At 41.1% G+C, this 26,829-nt stretch overlaps 2 protein-coding genes across 5 annotated transcripts in view; both read left to right on the top strand.

Moving 5' to 3' along the window:
• The window catches only part of LOC145410211 (uncharacterized), a 28,206-nt gene extending 15,159 nt beyond the window's left edge, over nt 1-13,047 (top strand). For 3 of the 4 annotated variants that reach the window (XM_080280424.1, XM_080280423.1, XM_080280426.1), the window contains 4 exons: nt 341-455; nt 3,004-3,146; nt 4,141-4,278; nt 10,855-13,047. In XM_080280424.1, the coding sequence (XP_080136550.1) occupies nt 341-455; nt 3,004-3,146; nt 4,141-4,278; nt 10,855-10,972 (514 nt within the window). In that variant the 3' untranslated portion in view covers nt 10,973-13,047. Of the gene's footprint in view, nt 1-340; nt 456-3,003; nt 3,147-4,140; nt 4,279-5,731; nt 5,759-10,854 lie in introns of all 4 variants that reach the window. The other variant, XM_080280425.1, reaches the window with a different exon arrangement.
• Nucleotides 13,048-21,068: 8,021 nt separating this feature from the next.
• Nucleotides 21,069-25,841, top strand: LOC145410001 (succinate dehydrogenase assembly factor 2, mitochondrial-like). The gene is made up of 4 exons (XM_080280211.1): nt 21,069-21,192; nt 22,466-22,596; nt 23,688-23,851; nt 24,462-25,841. Exons 1-4 carry the CDS (start codon nt 21,118-21,120, stop codon nt 24,569-24,571), a joined length of 480 nt encoding a protein of 159 aa, XP_080136337.1. The 5' UTR covers nt 21,069-21,117; the 3' UTR covers nt 24,572-25,841.
• The last annotated feature ends 988 nt before the right edge of the window (nt 25,842-26,829 follow it).

Below are 26,829 nucleotides of genomic sequence, written 5' to 3'. Positions count from 1 at the left end.
ACCCATGGAACATTAATTAACAACTGTCTTATGATTAACCATGGGCATAAAACAAGGCATCATTATAACAAGGACGTAGTATATTTGAGTACAGTAATTCCTCACTTAATGTAACTGAGTTGTGCAGTCCTCATGATAAGTAAGGTTTGGGTTATATATTACATCTTTTAGACATAATTGTGGTTATAAATTTAGGGAAGTTGCCAAATTAGCATGGTAGGTGACAGTTAAACTATAATAGACAGATTTTCTCTTACTTACTGCTGACTTAGCAGCAAAAAACAGTGTAAAAAATGCAACTTATAATACAAGCTTTTATTGATGGATGTCGTATTGGCAGGCCTGTGTATGATGATGAGAATGACCGTTCCCGCGCAAAGAAGTTAGCACCACTTTCCACTGAGCTTCTGGCTCGCCTGGACCAGCCTTCACGGGCAGCACCTCAGGGATTTAAGGTAATGTAGTGAGCAAATAGCTGTAATTATTCAACCCTGTCTTCCCTAGAATGTGGTGCTAAAGAGGGATGCCTTCACATGGTGGCACCGATGTGACTGGGCAACCCTACTGCTTGGTTATGTAAATGTCCCTTAGCTTCCTCCCACTCCCTCAAAAGGAGGATAGTGGGCTGCAGGAGAAGGGGAATTTCAGCCTGCAGTCCACTTCGTTCATGACGAGATGAGTCATGTTTCTTTTACTACCACTAACCCAGAAATAAACAGGCAGCGAAAGAGGTAGGGATTGTATTATTAATATAGAACAGAAAGGTATGGTATGGAAGAACCCCCAATATTTCAGTGATGGATTCTGAAGCACATGGTAATGGTACTGGTACTACAAATCAGACCCTTCAGTATTGCTGCAGGCTACCCTCTGTAATGTAGGACACAGGCTTACTGTATACAGTAATTACAGGTGTTCCATAAATAACTCTCCAAAAACAGGGGCTTGCATACACTTTTGCTTGTTTAGATATAATAATACAATAAGAAATTATAGAATGTCGTAGCTTTTTACATAATCAGTGCTTGAATTGAGGAAACTACCATAACAAATCAACGTAACTGATAACGGGAACTTTTATGGGTAATTTTTCATCAGTTTACCAAGTATTTTATAAATGGCAAATTACCTGTTGGTGACTCTACACTGAGTGACAAGCCAAAAGGCTTCCTGTACACCAGGAAACCATTTACTACGCTGGGTGGTAACCATATATATAACCAAATTTTGGCACCTGGTGGGTTAGTGGGTAATTATTGCGCTCCAATCGGATTGAGCTGGTGAAGGTTTATATCCAAGGGATAGTTGGGGTTGATTGCTCATGTAATGTCATTCAGGGATGAGTGAGGCTGGTCACTCTCATCTTAAATGTTGGGACCAACTGCCTAGCCCTGGGCTCCTACGCTTCTCATGGGGCAATGTAGGATTGGATGATGGATGGATGGATGGCAAATTGCAGGGACTGTTGCTAGTTTTAATTGTATCCTTGCCACCGTTCATTGATTTTATTTAGCTGAGGGGAGATTTTTCAAACTGGAGAGATTAGGTGGTCTTCATTAACCATTTCACTCCGAAGACGATCTTGTAAGCTGAGTAAAGTTATCTGGTAGCAGCAAGAACAAATTGAGTGAGTGAGAGAGGGGGTGACCCATTTAATTGGGTATGGCATTGATAGTTCTCCCTCTAGAAATTCTTTTTTTTCCTGCACTCTGGACACTTCCTTGTACTGTTCTTCAGTGGGAAAGAGATTTGGTTAATGGTTATGTATACAGTAATCCCTGTACTATTCAGACGCCCACTTTCTGGACACCCCACTTACCGGACATTGTGGACCTGGACCCTCAGAACCCAAAAATGGTCAAAAAAAGAAAAAAATCCCCCCCAAAAAAAGATTTGTTTCCGTCTCATAATTAGAAATTGCCACGCAGTGCCGAACAGCTGTTTACACCATGGCCCCTTCACCCCTTCCTTCTTCCCCCCTCCCCCCACCCCTGTCAGAGTTGCCATTTGGTATTTTTCATTACGAAATGTGGGCCAGTTTGGTAATGAAAAATTTGTTTGGTAGTGAATCACAATAATGCATTACCAAACCGATTTATCACATGTATGAGGATACACAGGATGGAGATGGTGGATTGTTTGCTCTCTCTGATTAATCTGCTAGCCTACGTAGCATGAAAATAATCAACCTGCTGTTAATTATAAGGAGAGTGACTACATGTATTTCCACTTGTATATATAATTAGTGAGGAATAAATGCTAGCTTTACGAATTTGGTGATGAAAAGTTAAATTTGGTAATGAAAATTGAGGAGTTTGGTAATGTGACCGTTGCGATCTGGCAACTCTGTTTCCCCGTCACCAACAGTTATTGCCTAACTTCGATCGCAGGTAGATGCTTATGGCAATGGAAGCCACACGTGCTCGTTTTTTGTGAATAAACAGAGATTAAACTGCAATACCTCGCGAGTAGACCACATGGGAATTTACAGTGTTGTGCAGTGTTAAGAAATTAGAACTTAGAGTGCAAAGGATTAACTGTGGATTGCAAACTGGTGGTTGAAACTGGCATGGTGCAGAACCATGTGCAGTGTTAAACAATTATAACTCACAATGTAAAGAGTTAAGTCAGCACAACACTGGATTACTGTACATGCTTTAAGATTATTTTCACCACTGCCAAAGCCTTAAGAAGGCGGCCACAGACATGCTGTAAGTACCCTGGCTGAGGTACAGTCACTTCTAATTCCTCATTCTTTGGTTCCTTTTCATTGATTTCGTGCTTTATGTCCAATATTGGTGTGAACAGGGTCTTAAATAGGTTTAAATAGGTGCTATGCATGTCCAGTAGGGAGTTATTTAGGTGGCTTTCAAAGTTAGGCTGGGTTAGGGTCCTTAAGTACCAGTCCAGCAGGCAGGTGCCCACTTTCCGGACATGCCTTTGGCTCTGTTACATCGGATAGTGGAGGGATTACTGTATTTATGTGATGATGTGTGTTTGCAGGTACTGGTGACCAACTTGCACCCTTGTGTGAGTGTGGAGGACATGGAGGAACTTTTTGGCACCATTGGTCCCATCATATCTGCACGCATGCTTAGGCAAGGCGTGGCAGAGGCCATCTTTGTCACACAAGATGATGCATACAGGTAATGTATAGCATAGCTAGGATATAGTGATGCCAAACAGTTGTTGGTCAGAGAACTAAGTGACTAATGTTTGTAGGTTGAGGTCCAGTGATATTCATTTAACACAACCATGTAAACTGTACTTCCCCACCTCGAACTCTTGACGTAGGCCAACAGCGCGTTTCCTGAAGCCCAGCAGTCCTGAGTATCATAGACTTCCACATGTCATTGCTTACCTGTAGATGTGTTCCCAGAAACTTCTGTTTTAAGTGAAGATGCTGTAATTAAAAGTTTATTCCATCATGAAATATTATTTTCTCAGATATTGATATTTAAGCTATAGAGAATATCAGTTAGATCTGGAATTGGATCTAAGCACCACATGACCTAGTTTTCACTATTAAGCTAGTTACCATCATAGGAACATCTCATATAACACACCATTGCATCTCATTATGTGGTCAGAATATGCAGTAAAGGGTCAGGTTTGGTATAATTCACAGGTGATATCCCAGTGTATCGTTTATTTCTTGAAAATGCATGTAAACTTCACATGTATGGCATACAGATACACCCAGTCACAAAATCAGTTTCACTTTTATAGTTAATTGCAGCCTTGAATGTGATTACTTTATATGTGGGAAGAGTCTTTTAAACAGGAAAATAACTGTCACACTAGTCAAAGTTCACCAATAGTAGTTTTCAGGAATACATACTAGTAATTTTAGTAATGGTGAAGAATTATTGCACGATGTACCTAATTGTTATTAACCTTGTGAATCCAGTGATGCACACTTAGTTTGTTTCTGCTGCCTCCAGGTTATTTTGTTTACTGTGGAGAAACCATTTGTTGAGACTAAATTAGAAACAGTATCGGTTAACCGCATGTGGATCTAATTTCTCTCCCTAAGCTGAATGGAATTGCCAGAAGATAACAAGAGTAGCATTAAAAATCCATCATCAGATTAAGAGGATGTAGTTGGTTTTCTGACCCCTTTTATTCTGTTCTTGTTAGGTCAGTGGAGGTCTTCAACCACCGTCAACTAGATGGACAGCCGATGTGCGTGAGTGTGGTGGGACGGCAGACTGCAGGTGCCGGGCCCACACCCCCGACACAGAGCTCCCACACCACGTCTGTGTTAAAGGCAGCAAGGTACGTGTTGTTCTCGCGCTGAAAGGACAGGTTGGCTGATACAGAAATTTGAGTGTGTCACCAAGCTGTGTGATTTATTTAGTAAAATTAGGCCGCATATGAAGTATCACATTATGTAATTTTTTGTAGTTTTTGTAAATTTTATTTGTTCCACTTACTGTATGGTATAAGTATCAAAGTACTGTATGTAGTTTTTTATATGTTTTCTGACACTTGGTCTTAAGTCACTTTTAGTGTTATATTCTTTTGTTCTGTGTCTGAGCAGTTTTTCCTCTTTGCTCGTCTCTCTAGGTTAAATTAAACTGAATATTTAAAAAGAAAGTAATATTGGAAGCAATGCAAGAAGAAATAGAGAAAATCTCTGTTGCAAAAACATGCAGCACAATGTAATGGTACCTGCAGGTGACTCTATGATGAGTGGCAAGCCAAGTGGTTGTCTGTATATTATATAACTATTACCAATCCTTAGAGTAGTGGAGAAGGAACATACCAAATATTTTGTGAGCCATGTGGGCAAAAAGGTAGGGGGTTATGTAGATTGGGGATCCCATGCCCTGTATATCTCCTTTACAGCAGTCCAGGTATAAGTTGTTTTTTGTTAGTCAATCCCAGTCTGTGTGGCTGAGTAGACTCATCAATCGCCAGTAGCAACTGCCTCTGCAGAGTTGTCCCATGTAGGAATAAGTACTAATTGGATATCAAACATAGTGGCCTATACAGTCGTCCATAGCCACCAATAGCAGTGTTCAATGGGTTAAAGGATTGGGTGATGTGGAATTCTAAAGCAAAGAAAGAGAAAACACTTAAGTAAGAGAATTACAGTATAAAGCAGCATTCCCAGCTAAATGAGCCTCAGTCACACATTATCCAAACTTTTGAAACCCTGACTCATCTTCACAGTCAAAACCATTTGCATAATTATTCATTTTAAATGCATTTCCATGCACCTATATGTATATTGTCAGCTACCAAGTTGAAGAAGGTTGCAACCATTGTCATATTCATCACTGCACATACTTCATTCTTGTCAGTTCCACGGCTTTGCCTACAGTATCTGTGTCTGAGTATGTATCTATCCATCTGTTAGTCTATCTATATATTTTTATAATCAACTAAAACAGTTGTGTTGGATAAAGCAGAATATATGCTCACCCTGATTCTCAAGCAGCTTTGATTTACTTGTATCTCTGAGGATTGTGGAAATAGCAAACTCCACACTACTTCCAGTGTGTCTTGAGTGATGACTAAAATTGTACTTAGTTGTGAAAACTTAACTTCCTGTGATGCATATTCTAAACAATTTCATATCACTTTATTGGACAGGTGGATTTATATTAATTTGGAATAGGGTGAGATGAAGATAAGAGATTTTTCAGTGATTGGCAGGCATAAAGCATTATATGAACAGTAACATAATTTGCTAATGTTATTTTTCCTTTTCATGGGACGGTAGAGGGCGCAGTGGGTACTATGTCTGAGAGTAAGTGTATACTTCCCTATAGTTTTTCTCAGTTTATGTTCTTTGGTGGTGTTAATGCTGTTATACAAGTATCACTGCCATAGTCATATACAGTATGTATAATCATGCTTTCTTAAGCATTATGCATAGTCACCATGGTCAACAGGGCTCTTTTAATACATAACATGCTGTAGTGAGGATGAGTGGTTTGCACAGCACAGCATGCATCTATGATTCCACTGTAGGTTATATATGTTTTTGAAATATGACTAATAGGACTTGGAGAAGATCAGATCCAGTGCCAGTGTTGTAAAAGGTTCAGTATTTTACATCTTTCATGCTCTCCTAACAGAAATATATATGTATGACAGATAGTGCATTTATTCAGTGTGGCAGGGCAGTCAGAGTGAGAACACTGACAGCTGTCCCTTGCAGATGCCACCCAAGCCTATTTTTATATAGTACTATTTAAACCCTTTATGTTGGTGGACGATAAATGGCAGAGAGGTGTAAAATTTTTTAAGTATCAGCTCAAGGTGCATGTATTTAAAGTTTAGTTTGAAATGATGAAATGCTAATTGTTCCATCTGCACCTTGTAATGTTAAAGATGTGAAAGAGAAGGATAGATTTAATCCCTCCGTGGAATTTGTCGATCCCACAGGCTGACCCTGTAGCCATTTTTTGAAGCCCCCCCCCCCCCCTTCATTGAAGGGGAAGTTCCAATGCACCTGGAAATGCAAATTTCAGCTTTCTAGACCCATTCTGTGGCATGCAGTCGAGCACAGAAGTTGCTTAAATTTAGGCAGCTAATACCAGTCACACACAGGTATTGCAGTGATGTAACACTTTTTTTTTTTTTTAATACATTGTCAGTGGTGCTGAAATGGTGTGAAATAAATAGATATGTATTTTGAAGTTTTTCAGTACATAATAAGCAAGGTTTGTATTAAACAAAAATATAAATTTATTTTACATTTTTCGTTGTTTATTGTGTTTATGGTAGTATCGACTTGTTTTTGTAGTGTGGGTGGTGGAGTTAATTGGAAAAGGGAGGCGAGAATTTCTGTTTTCAGACCTAAATGAGATAAAAGTCATTGTGTATAAGCTGGACAGTGAGGGTTGAAATGCAGGACGACCTGCCATTTGCACTTCGCAAGAGCTGATTAGCAGGAGGGGAAGGGAGGCTTTTCCACCCACGGAAATACAGTATCTCGTGAACATGGAAAACTTTCTTGTTATGCTTGTGAAAGGCAAAGAATACATAAAAGGATCCAAAACAGTACAACATACCTGAGCAAATAGGTAATGCCTAACAATAATGTATTTTTCTTTTATTTTCATGTCTTTCTTGTTTATGCCTCTATTTATTTATAAACATGGTGGTTGTTGTATGTGTTTTGCAAAGGAGAAGAAAGATGATATTTTCTGTCTGGGTCGAGATAATGGGTGTAACTATGTGTGTTTAGACATGGCCATGAGCGAAAAAAAAATCGTACATCCACTCGTCACGGCAGTTTGTGGTGAACTGACAAATGAGGTGTGGATATAGAGTGTGAAGGTCAGTCTCATGTCTGAGATGCTTGTTCACCTCCCTGAAGTTTTCACAGTTTTCTACAAGTCGCACTGTATCGAATGATCCAAACTTGTACAACAAACCAGAGCGAATAAGTAAAGTTACCAAAACAAAAATGTATTCTGTTATTAACATTTTTTTTTTTTTTTTTTTTTTTTTTTTTTTTAAATGCTTGTATATATTTGTAATCATAAACAGGGTGATTGTGTTTGTTTTGCAAGGGAGGAGAAAGATGATATTTTCATCTGGTCCAAGATAATGGGTGTAGTTGTGCGTGCTTAGGCATGGCCACGAGTGAAAAAATCGAAAATCCTCTCATCAGGGCAGCAGGCTCTGAACTGATTGATGGGGTGTATGGAAGTTTAGTGTAGGTCAGTCTCGAGACGTTCAAAACGTTCGTTCACTTCCCAAAAGTTTTTACAATTTTTTTATAAGCCGCGCTCGAATAATGCCGGCAGCCACACTGCAGTAAAACATCATTTGACGCCAGCAGCCACGGAGGGGTTAAGACTAGCTAGATAGTGCGATGGGTGGGACACCTACGTGGGAGTTGACCCTGGCACTGTGAATGATGTTGATGTGATGGTGATGGTCCCAGACTTATCTGAGTGTGAAACTGGTGGACTGCAGGATAAAGTTGCCTTCTTCAGTCCACCAACAAGAAACAAATTAAAAGAATTTTTTCTTAGACTGATGAATGTTAATGATGAGAGAAGAGCAGTGGAAAACATGATTGGTGTGGTGATATACAGAGAAGAAAGTGGTAACTCAGAATGTGACAGTGGCAGAAGTGAAGAATGCATTAAAAAGGTTGAATGAGAAGGCATCAGGTATTGTTGAGGTATATGCTGAGGTAGACCTAGTGTTAGTCTACTCAGCCCATACAAGGTAAGGGTGATTTGTTTCCAGAGCAGCGTAACGTGGACAGTAAACCCCAACCAACCTTCAGGTTAAGGTTCATGGTCTAAGGGGCTAAGATTTCGTTGCATCTCTTCCTCAGTGAATAATTCTGCAAATTATGGCCCAAAATCATCTTGTATGTTGTTGGTGTAAATTATGTCGTTATTAAAACTCTGTAAGAGTAATGTGCAAGAAAATGCTCATGTAATCTACATAATCTGCAGCAGAGGAAGAGATGCTACTTAGTTCCGTATGCCACTTACAATGCATCCCTTTGATCTATAATAGACACACTGTTGCACACCATAACCACCAGACCACGAGGCATCCATTTGCTGGATGTATGGGTACTGTGCGATGTTGTAAATAGTGTGCTGGGTTACGGGAAACCATTGGGCTTGTCAGTCAGTGTACAGTAGTGTCACCTCAAGGTAGCAGTAATCAGGATTAATGTTAAAACAGCTGCATTTCATCAGATTCATGTTAAAGTTTGCTTTCAATGATTAGAGGAGATTTTTGTTTTCAGGTAATCTTATTCTTACACAGCACTTGTCTGTGGTATTCCTTACTGATTTCTCACTTGTAAGAGGTGACCAAAAGAGTAGGAGAAGGGTACTGGAAACCCATCCTCTCTGTATCAGTTTGGGGATGTGGCAGCCTCTTGTCAAATAATTTAATAAAGCTATCTTGTTCTTCTTGTAGGTCAAGAAGTACAGAAGTTGTACCAAACTCTTCTTTTCTCAAGGGCGGTATTCTCATTGACAGAAGGAATCTTTATTGCAACTCATTCCAAGTGATTTTTTTTAGTGGTGGTGGTGTTGATCATCCCCAGGCAAACAACTGGCACAGCAAGACGTGGGGACTGTGGAAGTTTGGTTCATGGATGGACACTGCATTTGTGTGTTTCCACCCAGTTAACAGGAACACCATAGCAGAATCCACTCCACCCCATAATCTGGTTACAGTATATGGTTACCATCCAGCATTGTCATTGGTTTCCTGGGTTACAGGAAATTAGTGGGCATGCCAGTCAGATGTAGAGCCACCTGAAGTGGAAAGTGTCATACAAAAAAAAGTAACAGGAAGGAACAGGAGAAGTCAGGAAGAGAGGAGATCAGACACAGGGATAGAATGATAATGGGAAGGAAGAAATAGGTGGCACTATATCATGTAGTTTATTTTGCAGAGTACACTTTAACCTGTACCCAGCTGGGGATGGGGAAAAAAACTGATACCCCTCTATGCCAGCCGATTTTTTGTTTTATTATTATTATTATTTATTTATTTATTTTTTTTTTTCCCCAGGCTAAATGGGCTTAATGCATCAAAATAAGATCCCTGGCACTAATAAAAGTAAACACTGAAGGCAGAGAGTTGGTTGAATCGAGTTGGATTGGTGTCTCTCTACCTCTGAAATCTTCGAGGTTACTGAGAGAGCAGAGCTGCTGTGAGCTTGTGAATGGATATATGTTTATTTACTTATTTATTTATTTATTTTTTCTCGCGAAATGGGCTTAATTCATCGATATAAGATACCCGGCACAAATAAACGTAATCACCACAGCCAGAAAGTTGGTTGAATTGAGTCAGGTTGGTGCCGCTTGACCTCTGAAATCTTCAAGGTTACTGAGAGAGCAGAGCAGCTATGAGCTTGTGAACTTTTTTTTTTTTTTTTTTTTAATGAGCTTAATACATCAATATAAGATCCCTGGCACACATAAAAGTAATCACCAAAGCCAGAAAGTTGGTTGAATCGAGTAAGGTAGGTGCCACTCGAACTCTGAAATCTTCAAGGTTACTGGGAGCAGAGTGGCTGTGAGCCTGTGAAGACGGCCACTCACCTCCCATGCTCCTAAATCAGTGTTGTAAGCATAGAGGAGAAATGTCTGAAGTTAGCGAGATACATTATTATCTTCCATTTTACTTCGGTTGCTTGCAGTGACTTCAGTTCTGCAGAACGTAGATCTATGTCACTGGCTTTTTAGAGGGGGACGTACATCAATGTCGCTAATGTGGTACGGGTTAACATTCTTTGGTATATTACTTGTGTCTTTTAAATGCTGACATAATTTGGTACAACCGCATACAAGATTATTAAGATGTAAAATGCAAAGCAAATTGAATAAGAAGAGGCAATGGTTTATGTCTGGTCATTCAGAATACAGCCCAATTCAGATTAAAAAAAAAAAAAAGAGAGAGAGAAAAAAGAATCAAGATCTTTGTTGTATGTTATTTTCTCTGCCTTCTCTTTTCTAATCAGTGTATTTTATTATTATTCATTTTTGTAAGTGCACTTTACTTGCCATGCATTTTCTGGTTTATCCCCTTTATTTTCTTTTGCATTATTACTTCCTTTGTATCTGAACAGAAGAAATCCATTTAAACCTTCGACTGCTCAGAATTTTCCCACACCTGATTAAAGTCAGTCATCTTGCTCACACACACACACACACACACACACACACACACACACACACACACACACACACACACACACACACACACACACACACACACACACACACACTGTGTTTGCACATGCATTTGTGCATGCAGTCGTGCATGCATGTGTGAGAGAGAGAGAGAGTTTGAGTGTGAGATACAGTATATTGTTATTAACTTTAAAATGTATGTGTTATACAGTGGTGGTGGTGGTACGGTGATGCCCCGTGGCATGCTAAGGACAGGAGCGCGGCGGCCAGAGGATGTGGTTGCACCCAACATGGCAGCCATCCATCAGGCTCTCTTCAAGCACCATTAACAGCCCCACACACACCTAACGTCAACATCCTTGGCAAGTTATCCAAGCCACACGACAGGTAGTCTTATGGCTTACTTTTCATTTTTCTCAGGCTACCATGAGACAATTATATTCAAGTTAAGAAGAACCTCTTTTACTGAAGGGGGTTCTTGAAGGCTGCGTGTGACACTCCCAGTTCAAATCATCCCTCCTGACCAGAATAAAACTGTCTAGTGATTAGCAAGAAAATAATGAAAAGGTATGCCATCGAATGAAAAGGGTAAGACAGCTCGAATTAACTTCATTTGAGAATTGATGATGAGTGAGACTGGATTGTTATGACAACTGGTAAAGATTGTTGAGGACAGATAGTACCTACTGCTGACATTGATAACAAGGATGGCACAGATTAGATGGTAGACACTGCTAAAAAATGAAAATAAAAGAACCTCCTCAGTACTGTATTTTATTTGTACAGAAAAGGAATACACAAATAGGTGTAGACTCAACTCTGTGTGTATTGTGGCTAAGAATTATTTTAATATTACAGCACTACATATGAATGCAGTGTAAGTGAGAGTTAAGTCAGATTCTTCTTTCACGGGCCTATAAGTTAATTATCATTAGCGAACTATATCTGTGTTTACCTGATACAGTGTTAAGGAAGACATTTGTCAGTCCTGTTTCATGGAGAGCCAGGTTTGTACTGTGTTGTATGTGGTACAAAGTAGTGAGTGCCTCCATGGCTAAATGGGTTATCTGAGGTTTGAGACTTGGGCCACAGCAAACCAAGAAGGTTTAAGGTATATTCACCCATTTTATTTTTCAGCCTGTCACATAAACCTACAGTAAGTTGTGGAATAGGGCTCAAATTTCCTTCATGGAAGGGCCCATTCAGTACCTGGGGTGGTCAGACATTTAAAATGTTGACATCCCAACACACAACCATATATATGATTAGTGTGTTGGGCAAAATGACAGGAACCTGTACAGTTTATTGTAGTTTGGCCATTCCAAATTTTATTCCCATCGTCTCCATCTCTGTTTTATCATTCATTTGCTTTTGTTAGAATTGATATCTCAGTCTGTGGTTTTCAGTCTTATTTGTTTTAGTCATAGTATAAGATTTTTCCATGGAGGATTTAAGCCTTGCACCCCAAATTGTTGAGAGGTCCTCAAACTGTATTGGGCAATATTGCTTACATCTTGAATTATCATATATACCCCCAGTGACCATTGATTTGTTGACATGCATACATTGATGTAAAATCGCTCATGCTTTTACTCAGAATTCCATGCATCCTCACCTACTGAACTGATGGTGATCTTTAGTGAATGATGTTCAGTGTTTTTTATAGATATTAAAAGTACATAAAAAGGAATGTTCTTTAACTTCTCATGTATTGCAATAATAGTTTGTGTAAAAGACAGATATGTTGTACTTTGTGATTGATATGATACGGTACTGTTCCACAGAGAGTGTTCATTCTTTTCTCAGCCAAAGGGTTGGCAGTCAGGAATGCTTGAACAAACCCAGGTAGTCTCTGCCAGAAGGTTGGCAGTCAGGAATGCTTGAACAACCCCAGGTGGTCATGTTGTTGCACACTGCCTGTTAGGCATATGAACTTTCGATAGGCTGATTGGAAGCTGCTACTGGGCACTCCCATTCTAGCATTAATTCTAGACACATCTTTATGATATTGCCTGCCAGTTGTCAGAGGATCAAGAATATTCTGTTAAGGTAATACAGTTCTAATAATTATACAGATACTGTTAACATTAACATGTATTTGAGAAGGTTGTATGCTTAAAGTATTTCATATTGGGGGGACCATTTAACGTGAACAAGAATTCAGAAACAATGAAAAAGAAAGTTGTGTCTTATCTTAATAATTCCCTAGGTCCTTTGACCACTCACACATGTTAAAGTACAATAATAATATTAAAGAGTGGGGATTTAAACATACAGTACAGTATTCCATGTATTAACAGTTAATGTGCAGCATAAAAAAGAAAAATTATGAGAGTTTATTTTTTACATAGAAGAGTTAATGGGTGTTACTTTAGTGAAAAACCAACTGGCTTAATTCAGTTACTTAGTGTTCTGCGGTAATTCTCTTTTATGTTCTTTTGAAACTCTACATGTTAAAAGTTCTTGCAAATTGCAACAGTAGGAGCAGTTAACACATGTTCTCAGTGGTGTATTTGCTTGTTTTATATTGTTGAAAAGTGGATGATATCATTTTTATTGATAAAAATGTTCTTTTCTGTAGCACTGGTTCCTCCTTGCAATATCAGTGAAGTTTTTATTTTATCATTTTCAGTTTTAAAGAGTGTTGTCCTTGGATAGTGGTTACAGGTAGAGCAGTATGGATTTTGAGTGGTTCTCATAATGTTAGTCTTTATGAAGTGCCATGTTAGGGTTATTTTTCCCCTATACATGTCTACATACTTTGCACAGAAGACCTTTGGTTCTGTCAAAGGCTTTTCCTGCTCATGTTCAAGTTCATTGGGTGTGCAAATGGTATGAAAGCAATGACAGCCCATTTGTCTTTCCTCACAAATACCAATGTTCTAGAGTGGAAGTAAGTCCAGGTTGTGCATGTTGCAGTTCTCTTTCTCTTTTAACCTTTGTTGTTATTACTGTGGTGCTGTATATATTGCAGTATTTTTGTTTATGTTTTCTTTTTGAGTAATTATGTCCAAGAACTCATAGTTGACCATTACACCATAATGTTACTTTTCCAGAGTTTGAAAAAAAAAATCCTATGTTGCTGATATTAAGCTGTTTCTGTTTATTGTCTGCAACCTGAGAAGGGTTTTGGCACCCCTTTTTTATGTGACAGCATTCAGATTGACTCTTGTATACATTTATGTGAAGCTAGAGAATGTGGTGAAAGTTTTTTGGCGTATCAGATTGAGCCAGGATTCCGGGGGCTTGAATGATAAGTGAATGGAAACATAAGGCGGCAAGACAGATGGGAGGTAGGGAGAAGGAAGGGAAGGGGGGAGATGTAAAGTGGTTTGGGGGGGAGGGGGAAGCTGAGAGAGGGAGAAAAGATAAACAAGGCAGGGAAGGAGGGTTGCATGTCAAGGAGGAGGGCTTAAAGTACTGTAAATAACATCAGTTTGTGAGGAGTTCGGGGTTGCATGGGCGGTTTGGGGTACAAGCAATACAATTGACCACTTCGGGCACCTAGTGCTAGTCCACTCACTCAGTGTAGTAGTGCTGCCTACTTTATTATTCTTTCACTCTGTCTTCCCTCCTTTATTCCTTCATCTCTTTTTCCTTCTGTTACTTTTGATGTAGTGCTGCCTACTTCTTCTTTAGCCTTTATCATTCGTTTTCTGTGCCTGACCTCCTCCTCTCTTCCTCTTTCTCCCATCTTTCCTGTCGCTTCTTATTGCTTTTCTTTCCTTTACAGGTGGCTTTACACTGAGTGACAAGCCAAATGGTTTCCTGTAAGCCAAGAAACCATTTACAACGCTGGGTGGTAACCATATAACCAAACCATACGTGCTCCCTACGTGTCAACAAGTGGGTTGGTGGAGGGTTAGTGCCCCTCCCCGTAAAACAAACTCAAAGTCAAATGGCCACCCCTTACGGGATTATGGCGTCTGGCAATAGATAGATACTTTTTATTACTCTTTCCACGAAGTGAGTCTGCGCTGAGCGACATGACTAATGGTTTCCGCTTAGGACTCTCAGAAGGCTAGAGAACCAGGATTCTGTGCATTGTCGGTGTTGAGAAAAATCTATCTATAGCCTGACGCCCTAATCCTGCAAAGAGTGGCCGCAGACAAAATGCCTCCAAGTTGCTTTTTCACCCACCATTTGACTGCCTTCCCCCCGACTCACTCCCCCCTCCCTCATATACCTCTCAATTCCATCCCTCCACCTCATCCTCAGTCTCATGTAAAATAAATTACTGATATGGTACATGAGGGGGGATGGAGATGACACCGCCGACACCAAACTTTAAGCGAAAATGAAACCAGTACATCATAAATCCTCTTACTGCCTGACTGGTCCTTATTCCCTCAATGCGTGTAAGTATTTTATCTTGGGATTATTTGTCTAATGCCAAATGCCGTAATCCCGTACGGGGTTGCCACAAACAAATCTCCTCCATGTTGCCCTGTCCCCAGCTATTTCACTGCCCTGCTCCCAACTCACACCCCCCTCTCTCATATACCTCTCTACTCCATCCCTCCATCTCATCCTCAGCCTCCCCCTCCCTCACCCCCCCTCCACCTCACTCACATACACTCTCCTCATCAGTCTCTCACCCTCCATCCTCTCCACATGACCAGACCACCTCAGTGTGTTCCTACTACGCTTCCTATCACATTCACATCCACACCACAACGCTTCTTTATATCCTCATTTGTCAGCCTCTCTTTCCATGTGACTCCACCAGCTTCTCTTAAATAACTCATTTCCACTGCTCTCAGTCTTGACTTGTGTCCTTCCAACAACGTCCAAGCTTCACTTCCATACGTTAGAGTTAGTATCACAATACTGTCACTTAGTAACTTTTTCACTTCCATGCTCACTTCCCTGTTTCTTATCACTGCTTTCAAGGAACCAGCAACCTTTCTTCCTTGTTGTCCCCTTTCAAGCATTTCACCCTCCAAACTTCCATTCTTACTCATCACACTACCCAAGTACTTAACAATACATTTTCCATTTCCTCACCAGCTAACCTCACTGTACATTCACTGACTTCACCTCTCTCAAAGACCATCACTTTACTCTTCCCTACATTCATCTTTAGATTCCGTTTCTTACACCCTCTCCCAAACTCATCCACCAAGCCTTGCAGCTCCCCTTCGTCTTCACTTAACAACACAGTATCATCTGCAAACAACAGTACAGGGAGTTTCCAAACACTACCCTCTCTCATTAGGGCCACTCCAACATCCGCTGCCCTACCTTGTATCTCTTTTTATTACCCCATCCATGTACAGATTAAACAATCATGGAGACATGACACATCCTCGTTTCTACTCAACCTTCAGAGAGAGAAACTCACTCAGTTCACCATCCACACGTGCTGCAGCCTTAGCACCATCATACATACTCTTCACGGCATTCAAAAACTTCCCCTCTACTCAATATATCCTTAATACTTTCCACAGTCCTTGTCTATCCACCTTGTCATATGCTTTCTCCCAGTCCATGAAGACCGCATACAACTTCTTTCTCTTCTTTCGAAACTTTTGCACTAAAGATCTAAGAATGAATATCTGATCTACACAACCTCTTCCCATCCTAAATTTAGCCTCCCTGTTCTTCTCCAACTAATTCCTCCTTTATTTCCTTAACTCTGTCAATAAGTATCCTACCATACACTTTTCCTGTTACACTAAGAAGACAAATGCCCCTATGATTACCACACAACTCTTTTTTTTTTCCCCTTTTCCTTTGTACAGGGAAATAATTATACCTGACTTCCAATCCTCCGGGACTCTACCTTCCTCCCAGGCCAATCTGCACATCTTCCTCATTCATTCTACTACTATCTCTCCCCCATGCTTCAGCATTTTACCACACACTCCATCAATTCCTGGGGCTTTCCCCAATTTGACATTCTTCATTGCTTCCACAACTTCTATCCTAGTGATTTCTTCCTGTCTTCCCACCTCCCTCCTTCTCCCAGCCATTCCCCAGCCACTTATACTCGCATTACTTCCATTCTCTGTGTTCAACAATTCCTTAAAGTGTTCTCTCCATCTGCTCACTTTTTCTATCTTCTCCACTAGTAATCTACCATTTTTATCTTTCACTCCCCTGCTAACCTCACTTCCACCCTGTCTTACTCTCTTCACCTCTTTCCAGAGCATCTTCTTACAGTCCCTCCACTTTACACTCATATTCCTTCCAAATTCCTCATCCAGTCTCTTCTTTCTCATACTAATCTTTTCACCTCTTCCTTTCTACATATAACTCTCTCTTTCGCCTTTCAACTTCTTCCACGCCCCTGTTTCTCATCCACTCATTGTATGCTTTCTTTTGTGCCACAGCCTGTCTCACCTCTTCATTCCATCATGCTGTTCCTTGCACCCCCTTCCGTCTTCTCTTCACCCCACACACCACATCACATGCTGCACATATTTCTTTTGTGAATATGTTGCACACACCTTCCACGTCCCCCACCTGCTCCAATTCTTATCCAATCGTATCTCCACTTCTCTCTTATACTCTGCATTTTTCTCATCCCCTTGTAACCTTTCCACTCTCCTTGCAACTACTCCTTCCTCCCGTCCTTCATTTCTTCTATTTCTCCATCTTACTTGGATCTTGATTCTGGCCACCACCAAGTAGTGGTCAGAAAGTCCACTTCCCCAACCTCTATAAGCTCTTGCATCCATTATACATCTTCGCATCCTTTCATCCACACACACATAATCAGTCATAGCCTTACTTTCCTTCAGTTCACCACCCACCCTTCTCATCACTCGCTATGTATACCTGTGGATCATTTTTGCCTGTAGAGGGTATTGGCTATCACCAACCCCCTCCCAGCACAAATGTCCGCTAACACACTGTCATTCTCATCTATCTCGGCAGGCACACCCCACTCACCAACTATTCCATCCATCTTCACATTCCCTACTTCACCATGCATATCACCAATCAAAAACACTCTCATTCCTTCCAAACTTTTCCATGCACACTTCCACATTTGTCCAGAATTATTCTCTCACTCTGCTTGCACGATCTTGCGTTGGCGCATACACGCACACAATCGCCCACATTTGTATTCCAACTTTCAATCTTACCAACACAATCCTTGAGCCAACTGATCCATTAGCGCTGTTATGTAATATAGTAAGTCGCTCAGGAGTATAAAGAAGCTGGCGATAATACTGGTCAATAGGTCAAAAAGAAAATTGTGTGTGGGAGCAGGTGTCAGGCCTGTACATGTCTTCGTAAGGATTTAATTGCTATAAATTGTTGCCCGACTATGTTCCCAATTTTAAGACCGATTTGTTATGAATTTATTTGCCCTCACCTTACATCAGCTCATTAATGAGACCCAAGGAGACTACCGTAGTCTGACATAGATACAGGTATTTAGAATAGACTTGTGACTATCCTATGCCCTTGATGGTGGTGTATAACCCACAGAACAATTGATTACGTGAAGGACAATTAAATTTTTATAGTTACCGATATAATATATAATCGAAGAACACCATTGGACTGTCAATTGTAACAGAAAACCAGGAAGTAATGAAAGGGTAACTATATTATGCAATGTTTTTATTTTCTTAAATTTTGTCTTATTATGAAAGTGTCAGCGACCTATCCATTACCACATAATTCTTTAGTTTCACAGTGGTAATTATTAAACAGGTTTCATATGGGTGTGAGCAAGAATTATCGTAAATAAGGGGTTTAAGCAGTACACCATGGTTTATGAATGGCTGTTTTTTGTTTGGGTCAATAGTGGCTCTTCGGTCTGGGGGCCGGATGCTCAAAACGAGATACTCCGGCAATCTTTTTTTTTTTTGTTTTTTTTTTTTTTCGTGTATTCAATTATTTAGCATTTACATCATGAATTTGAATTTCACATTTATTGTTGTAAAGGGTATACAAAGTACTTATACAACAACAGGCTATCATCATAGTTTTTTCTTCCAAAATAAAAACTAGCACCACGCCTGGGGAGTCAGCTAAGAAAATAGGATTTAAGTTACCTTAAGTAGTCCTCCTGCTACTTTATCATGAGTTCAGAGGCAGTTCGGTAGTCAGATAATACAGAATATAACAATCACGCAGTTCTCAATAGCCTGACTCGCACTTTCTTGTGGTCAACATTCAGTTGTTGAAACCACATCACCGTTGGCTTTTTTTTTTTTTTTTTTTTTTTTTTTTTTTTTTTTTCCCCGGCTATACCGATGCCACCACGGACATGCATCCTTTACCGGCACCAACTATATATTCAGTAAATCACGGTGAAGCTAATGAAACTGAATTAAACATTCCAGATTAAGAGAAAAAAAAAATGGGGGGGAAGGATGTGCGTGTAAGAGCAACTAATTTAATGCTTCCCTCTTATGAGTTCTCACTAACGCGGGCTATACGCGGAAATGAAATAAACTGGGGGGGAAGCCAGGCGTCGCGTTTGCAAATATCTGGCGAGATAATGCTGAGTGTCCATGGGGTATTTCAGGAGAATGCGATTGGGATTAAAGGTCTTTTGGGCAAGACCAAGCTCGCCCACGAGGTTACGAATTTACTGAACTTGGGTATCTATTTGTGTAGGTCAATTTCGCATCTTCAGGCACTGATGTTCCCTGTCTGTGAGACATGGACACTATCTGTGATTTGAAGCAGCGGATTGACTCCATTGTTACTAACATGGAATATCGCTGGTACTGTACAACCGGGTGCCAAACTAGCGACTGTCTGTGAGATTGAATAGATGCCTATTACACATATAATTCAGCGCAACTGCAGTTATATGGGCACGTGTCCGTTTTCTTCAGGTTGCTTCCGCTCACAAAAAGTAGTCTCTGAGAGAACCCGGGGTGGAGACCAAGAGGAATGCCACAGAACTCATGGGTGAAGAAAGGCGATCGTTCCTGTCGAGAGATAGGGGGAAGAGTCGCTGGTGAACGGTTTGCACGTGGGGATTCCTACAAATGGAGACGGAGGGTGAATGAGGCTATGCACCCCGCGGTTTGTCCCCGTATGATGATGAGTCGTTCTCCATCTGTCACAAGCAGCTGTCATAGGTTGTGTACAGTAGATTGAAATGCGCGCTCCCGCCGCCAGACCACCCACCCCGCTACCGAGCCGCAGCGCCCCCACAGTGGCCCAAGAGCCAGACGGGCTACGGTGCGCTCCGACCTTGTGTTCCTCTTCCCCTCAACCAGCCCAACCACGACGTTGCAGGGATGCGAGACTACTTCTCAGCCGGACCAGCCCTCGTCAGGATCGGGGTGGGATTGCTCCAGATTCAGTCCCAGGCAGCACCGCGGTAACGGCCACAGGACGTACCGGGAAGAGAACGGGCACTATACGTCCCTCAGCTGTTTTCCCCCGCAGCCCCGCGACGACGGCCACTGTACGCGTCGGGGAAGGAACGGCCACTGTACGTCCTTCTGTTGCAGGCACATCTGGAGCTCGCCTTGGTGTGACGGCCACTGTACGCACACCGACAGGCAAAGGCAGGAGTGGAACCGCGGCGACGGCCACTGTACGCGTCGGGGTGGGAATATGTATACTGTAAGGAAGTTGGATTAAGACAATATATGTGTTAAGGTGTCTTGCCGAATTTTTATGTACACACTGCGTTTTTTTTTTTTTTAATTTTTTTTTTTATACATAGGCGGTACTAGAGAGGTGCGCCTTCGTAAGGTGGCATTGAAATAGCTGGATGGGTCCGTTGCCTGGTTATGTAAACAACCCTCGACTCCTTCCCTGAAAGGACTGCAGAAGAAGCCGGAGGGGTACAGCTTCAGCTTGCAGTCAACTGGCTTCACATTTCAGATGAACCTGGGGTTGCAACAGCAGCAACAACTACTAGCTACTACTACTGGACATAGGGCACTTGAAACAAGCTCAGAGTCGGTTGCCAGTTACTTCATGCCACACTCGTCTCGGCCTCTATCTATTCAGCTCTTGAAAGCAGGATTTAACCGCCTTCTCGCTTAGGCTGGGAACACAATTTGTCTTTCCTTCTGTGTGTGACCTTCATTCTTCTAGCGATCCTACTCGTACATCCAGGCAGCCCGAAATATATGGCTCTTTTTAGGTTTCCTTCACTTGTCCGAATGTTTGTACACCTTCGCAGTTAGTTTTCCTTTCATTCTCCTCTCATTTTCGTTTGCTGACCTGTTTCTGTATTTTATTCACACAGTGAGGTCATTCATAACAACTCTTCATTCATAGAATTTTCATTTAACCTTCGGCTCAGTGTTGCCAGTTCCGCTACTTTCCCTCAATTTAGAGTTTTATGAGTGCATGTAGTGGTAGTCGGATATACTGCTCAAACTGCGATAGTACTATAGCTAGCAGGATCAGCTTCTGTCATAAGTGTTACGTAGCGTTAATGCAGAAAAGCAGTATCCCACGATATGTAGCGGTATGCAGCAGGAGATGGGAACACTGCTCTACCTGATTTTGTTACATATGCTTAGAGGCAGGCAAGATGATGGCAAGGAGTGTGATATCCAGGCGGAGTTGCTTGGCAATTATTGACAGGAATGTGATCCAAGTCTCTGTAGTGAGTATATGCTGTGTGATGTCAGAAATCTTTGTCTCATAAGGAATGTAGTTTATTATAATTTGTATGACGGATCAGAACTTATGCAATGTTCGAGCACAAAGTTGTGTAAACTGCATAGCACATCATTTTTCAGTATTTTGATCAGCCCTTAGGAAGGAGGACGCCCAATTGTAAGGCATTGTTCATGAAGGCTCCCACTTGCATGTACCGTCTTTGGTAACTAAATGGTGGCTCTCCTCACTGCTGTATCTCTGGTAGCCTCCATATTTATTCAGTCTCTTATCCCTGAGGTCACACTCAGTGACTTCATCCTAGGTCTCTTGTAATCTGCCTCTTGTGACCAGCACTCGACAGTCACACTTCTCATCCCTTCCTGGGTATTTTTTTCATGTCTCTTGCAACCATTCTCACCCCCATGAAAAAAATACCCAGGAAGAGATGAGAAGTGTGACTATCGAGCGTTGGTCACAAGAGGCAGATTACAAGAGACCTATTTTCACATTCAAGGATGCATTACACATCCATCTAGATATTGTTATTTCTGTATTTTTAAGTGTCTGAATGCAGTATCCTCTTCCTTTACAGCCCAGATCTAACTGCTATACATCATTACACTTTTTACAAGGATCCCTGTGCATGGAGGGAGAGCCCCTCTCAGTGTTTGGAGAGTCAACAACTCCCTGAACTTCCTCCACCCACTCCTTACCCTAACCACAGACCTAGCTCCATCCTAACCTCTAGCATATAACAGCACTCTCCCTATCCTGAGTTATAGCAATACATTTGCCCTAGAATAAGGCAGTAATGAGGAACTTACATATGGAGGTGACGTGCATCCTGCGTGGAGCAACTGCAGGATCCATCTGTGAGTCAGACCTCCGCATATTTCCCTACACCTTGTGTGTGAAGGACGCTGGTCTGACCCAAATTAGGCTCTGTGTATCAAAAAAGGCTGCTGGATTCCTACACAGTGTATGTACTGTATTATACATGTAGGATGGCTCCACAGAAGCATTCACTTACCTTTGGGCGACAGGTCTGCTTGACCATACAGACTGGGGTTCAGCAACAACATCAACACTAGAATATGATGCTAGTCATAAGTACTATGGAAAGAATGTATAGCCAAAGTATTTTTTTTTTTTTCCCCTATCATTGAACAGCATGAAGTTAGCTACAAAAGGACAGAAATCTGGACCAAGTTAACATGAAAGAACTGTAATATAAAAATTTCACTGTTACACAATGGGACATGAGATCTTTGTCACAGGGTAGCCGGTGGTGTAGCAGTAAGGATCCAAGCAATGGGGACCTTCACCCGGCCCCACCCCACATTCAGGAGCCCACCATCCCACCTTATGAGGAGAAAGTAGGAGAACCGATTCACCTTAAGAGAGCCAGGTATGTACATGCCCATTTTTTTTTTTTTTTTTTTTCCAGAATGAGATACTTTGGTCATAGAGTGGTTGATATTTTTGGTTTTGTAGTGCATCTGTTGATGTATCTGTAATATTAGTGTTTATGTGCATGTCTGTGCTTGTGGTAGGTGGTGATGTTGCATGATACTAGTAATGATTTGATATATATTTTACCAGGTAAGCTATACCATTACCATAATAACTAAACCTTGTTTGCTTTAGCCACAGTACCAGTTAAGGAAGTTATCTTTGAGAATGAACCTTTTAGAGTTTGAGTGTTGTTGTTGAGTAATTCTGGCCAAGCAGACCCATCAACTACAGGCAAGCAGTTGCTGCTGCAGCAAACTGTTGTTCCCTTGTTGCAGAGAGTTCCTTGCCACTACGAGGCACAGGGAAAAGTGTGGAGGTTTGATTCCCAGATGGTCATCGCATGTGTCTCTCCACCCAGTTAACAAGGGCACCAGAAGAGGCTCCACATCACCCAGTTATTTGGTTATATAATTACCATTCAGTGTTGTAAATGGTTTTCCTGGGTTACAGGAAAGTATTAGGCATGTCACTTAGTGTAGTGCCAGCAGAAATGGAAAAAAAGAGTATTAAAAAGTGACAGGAAGGATGGGAGAAATGGGAAGAGGGGAGAGCCAGCTCAGAAAAAGAATGATAAAAGTGAAGGAAGAAATAGCAGTACATCAAATGAGTGGCTGATGGTCAGCACCATCTACCTTGAAGAGTAATGTCCATCATTTTAGTTCATTATGGCCTGTTGTGTGATGCTCAGAATGTTTGGATATGCTTTTTACTAGCTGTACCATAACGACATGTTAGTCATCATATTGACCCTAGGTGGTATGTACTGTAATGTGAAATGTGTAGTGTTGTATGTTTATGCCTGTGAGGTGGAGCCAGGATTTCAGGGGCTTGAATGATGAATGAATATTTGGCCCATTTCACTGGGGAGGCATTTCATAGTTTTTCTGTTAGGCTTTTCATGCTTTCTGGATCCCACCTCATGCCAGCATACAGTGAAGAATGAGATCAGGAGGAGGAGGATGATGACTGGTCCTCTTTCCTCAGGCTGCAGTACCAGTCAAGAAAGAGGGGTATGCTTGAGAATGGGCTGTTACTGAGCACCTTTGCCCATCGCTTCCTGCCCACAATGACAGAATCCCAACTTGCCATGTATGATCGCCTCATTAATCTTCCTTCCAATGACTGGGAAATATTTTATTGGGCCACTGGTAAGTTACTCTTTCCTGCATTCTGATTTTACATCAGCCCTCTCTGTTGTTGACATTCATGATTTATACCGTATATACTGTACTGAATCTTTTCTGCTATCGTTCTTACATTCTTTCCACATCCATGATTTTTATATTTGTTAAATCTCTTATAGCCACTCTTACATATTCCCTCTTACCTTTAATTTATTTGCAAAAAGTTTACCAATATTTATTTGTTCTTACTTTTTACCCATTGAAACCTGTATACTGTATGTGTTATTGTTGCTATCCACAATGCTTTTCTGTTCATGGAAACTCTGTAGCTATGCCTGATTCCTGTTCTTTTAAAACTTGCATGCTTATTCTTTTTCATCTCTCTCTCTCTCTCTCTCTCTCTCTCACATGTACATTTAATGTTTCAAACTGTTGACCATGCATTTATGTAGATCTTTTCACATGATGGCTGCCCTGTTTTTTATTTTAATCTTTTCACCACTAAACTAAGCTGTTATAATTAGCTGAGGGTAGCTATTTTATCCACTAACCGGAGATTTTGCCCAGTGAAACCATAACTAAACCTACCATTTAGTGTTCTTAAGTAATTTTTTTTTTTTTTTCTTTTTTACAGGTGTGCGACCAACCCCACAAGAATTTGATAATGAAATAATGACCATGCTTAAAGACTTTGTCAAGAATAGTGATCGAGAGAATCGAACTGTTCAACCAAACCTTCATTGAAAACATTTGGGTAGAACATAGGTGAAGACTTGATATTGTGCTTTTCAAGTTACCGTACGTACAGAAATGTGTAACATATTTTTAGATTCCCACTGTTGCTGTGCGATATACCTATTCATGATCTGTAATAATCTTTGTAGTATATGATTACAGGCAGCCTTCTTTAGAAACCAAGCATGCTTTCCAAAATGTCAGCTTTCTTTTTTAGCTGGTACTATGTAGGGAGAGAAATAGGCATATTAACAATAGAGATAACTGTGTTACTTTACATGGCAGTTCTTTGTAATTGAATGGACGATTGCGAGAAAAAAAAAATGTGATGAAATATTGGTTATAATGAGGATCTGTTTTACTCTGGATGCTGGTAAGGGATGCCTTCATGCAGTGGCACCAAGTGCTCACCATATGTAAGAGAAAGCATCTTACCTACCTGCCCACCTACTTACCTACCTACCTACCTCCCTACCTGTGCAAAATTGAGCATCCAGATTTTTCACGCTGACCCATCTGTGAGTCAGGACTGATGGCAGCAAAACCTGTAAACAGGCTAGGGGTGACATTCAACACTACCCCTAACCTCTGGCTCAAGCTTAGAAGTTGTATGAAAAGCCAGAGAATGGCTACAGTCTGTAGCTGTAACATCTGGGCCCATTTCAATAAACCATTGAGCGGAGTAGATGAAATTTTTCTTAAGATTACCTGAAATCCAGATAATAACTCTACGGGTCCACATCTCACATTTCGGTGGCAGTGGTGTTAAGAACACATCTTATTTCAAGTCTGTCTGCCGTCAAGTCCAGTATCCTGTGTACCGACTGTCTGCCATCCATCGCCAACCCTGGCTGCCACAGAACCTATCTGTCATCGAGCCTATCTGTTTGCTGCAGAGCCCATCAGTGAGCCTATCTGCCATCAAAACAATCTGCTGCCACCATTCCTGCTGTCTGTCGTCAACTGTTGCCAACTGGAAGCTGCCCGACATCCGTATCAATCTGTCAGTGAGTGTATTTGCTGTCAAACTCCTCAGTGAGACTGCCTGCTACTGAAAACATCTGCTGTCTCTGGCTTCTGCTGTCTGCCACAAGCTGCTTGTCATCACATTGTTCCAGCCAACAATCCTGCTGATTGTCAGACCACTAGTGAACCCAGTGACCTACTGTGTGCCCTCTTCATCCCCACCAGCTACCAGTAGCAGCTCGCACCAAGCCCTGCAGTATATGTTATTTAAATAGGTGGAATTTAGAGCCATTCAATAAAAAGGTTCCTTCTGTCTTCGGACCAATAATCTTAATACAGTACTTTATTTTTTTCTTTCTTCACTTACAAGATTAAAATATGCTACTAAAAACAACTTCCCAGATAATTTTTTTTTTTTTTTTTTTTTTTTTTTTTTTTTTTTTTTACATCCATATGTTAAAGTTGGCACTAACACTCCTTTATGTAAGCCTTGCATAGCAGCAACTCTCAAGCTTCTGTTTCTTATCAAGGCCTTCATAGCATCAGCTGCTTTCCTTCCTTGGGTCAAAAGTGAGAGCAATGGAGATGAGACTGCTGAGGAATGTATGTGGAGTACAGAAAGTGGATAGGATATGAAATAATGTGATTCACGAAAGATGCGGAGTGAGAAAGTCTGCAGACACCAGAATCGAAGTGAGTGTAGTGAGATGGTATGGTCAAGTGGAGAGAATGGATAACAATAGAGTGATGAAAAAGGTATATCTGAGTGAATTTTGAGGAGGGAGGAGGTTAGGTAGGCCAAGGAGAAGGTAGAGGAATATGGTGGATGAGGTATGGAAGTCGATGAGGCTAGGAACTGACGAGATCGGGCTAGCTGGATGAATGTTATGAGAAGTGGTGCATGATCAGGGATTTGGCACCCATTTTTATTATGACAGTGTCCAGATTGACTCTATCAGATACGTTTATGTGAAGCTACAGAATGTGAAAGTTTTTGGTGTATCAGATTGAACCAGGATTCCAGGGGCTTCAATGATGAGTGAATGAAAGCATGGCCCATTGAATTGGGCAAACTTAGGCTGTTTGGACGTTGCTACTCCTCACCCTTCCTTAGGGTGGGAAAAGAGGTCCAGATGGTGATGATGATGACTATTTTCATCCATAAAAATGGGTTTAATAAAGTCATAATGGTATTATATTCTGTTCTTTAGTACATTACTGGTATAGGTTACACTGGTTGTGGTAGGTGGGGGATGCTCACCATCCACTCACTTGATGTAGTGCTGCTCTCAGGTGTCTGC

This window comes from Coenobita brevimanus, chromosome 84 (assembly GCF_032717465.1).
Source record: "Coenobita brevimanus isolate Jiangsu-jjx chromosome 84, ASM3271746v2, whole genome shotgun sequence".
Lineage (NCBI taxonomy): Eukaryota > Metazoa > Arthropoda > Malacostraca > Decapoda > Coenobitidae > Coenobita > Coenobita brevimanus.
The sequence above is the reverse complement of the archived record's forward strand: the minus strand, read 5'-3'. Positions and strand labels throughout refer to the sequence as shown.

Excerpts from the sequence above, each read along its gene's own strand:
- LOC145410001 (XM_080280211.1), top strand. The coding sequence starts at position 21,118 with ATGATGGCAAGGAGTGTGATATCCAGGCGGAGTTGCTTGGCAATTATT. Across the intron at positions 21,193-22,465 it reads ATGTGATCCAAGTCTCTGTA|GGTAGCCGGTGGTGTAGCAG; the intron begins GTGAGTATATGC and ends TCTTTGTCACAG. Across the intron at positions 23,852-24,461 it reads AATATTTTATTGGGCCACTG|GTGTGCGACCAACCCCACAA; the intron begins GTAAGTTACTCT and ends TCTTTTTTACAG.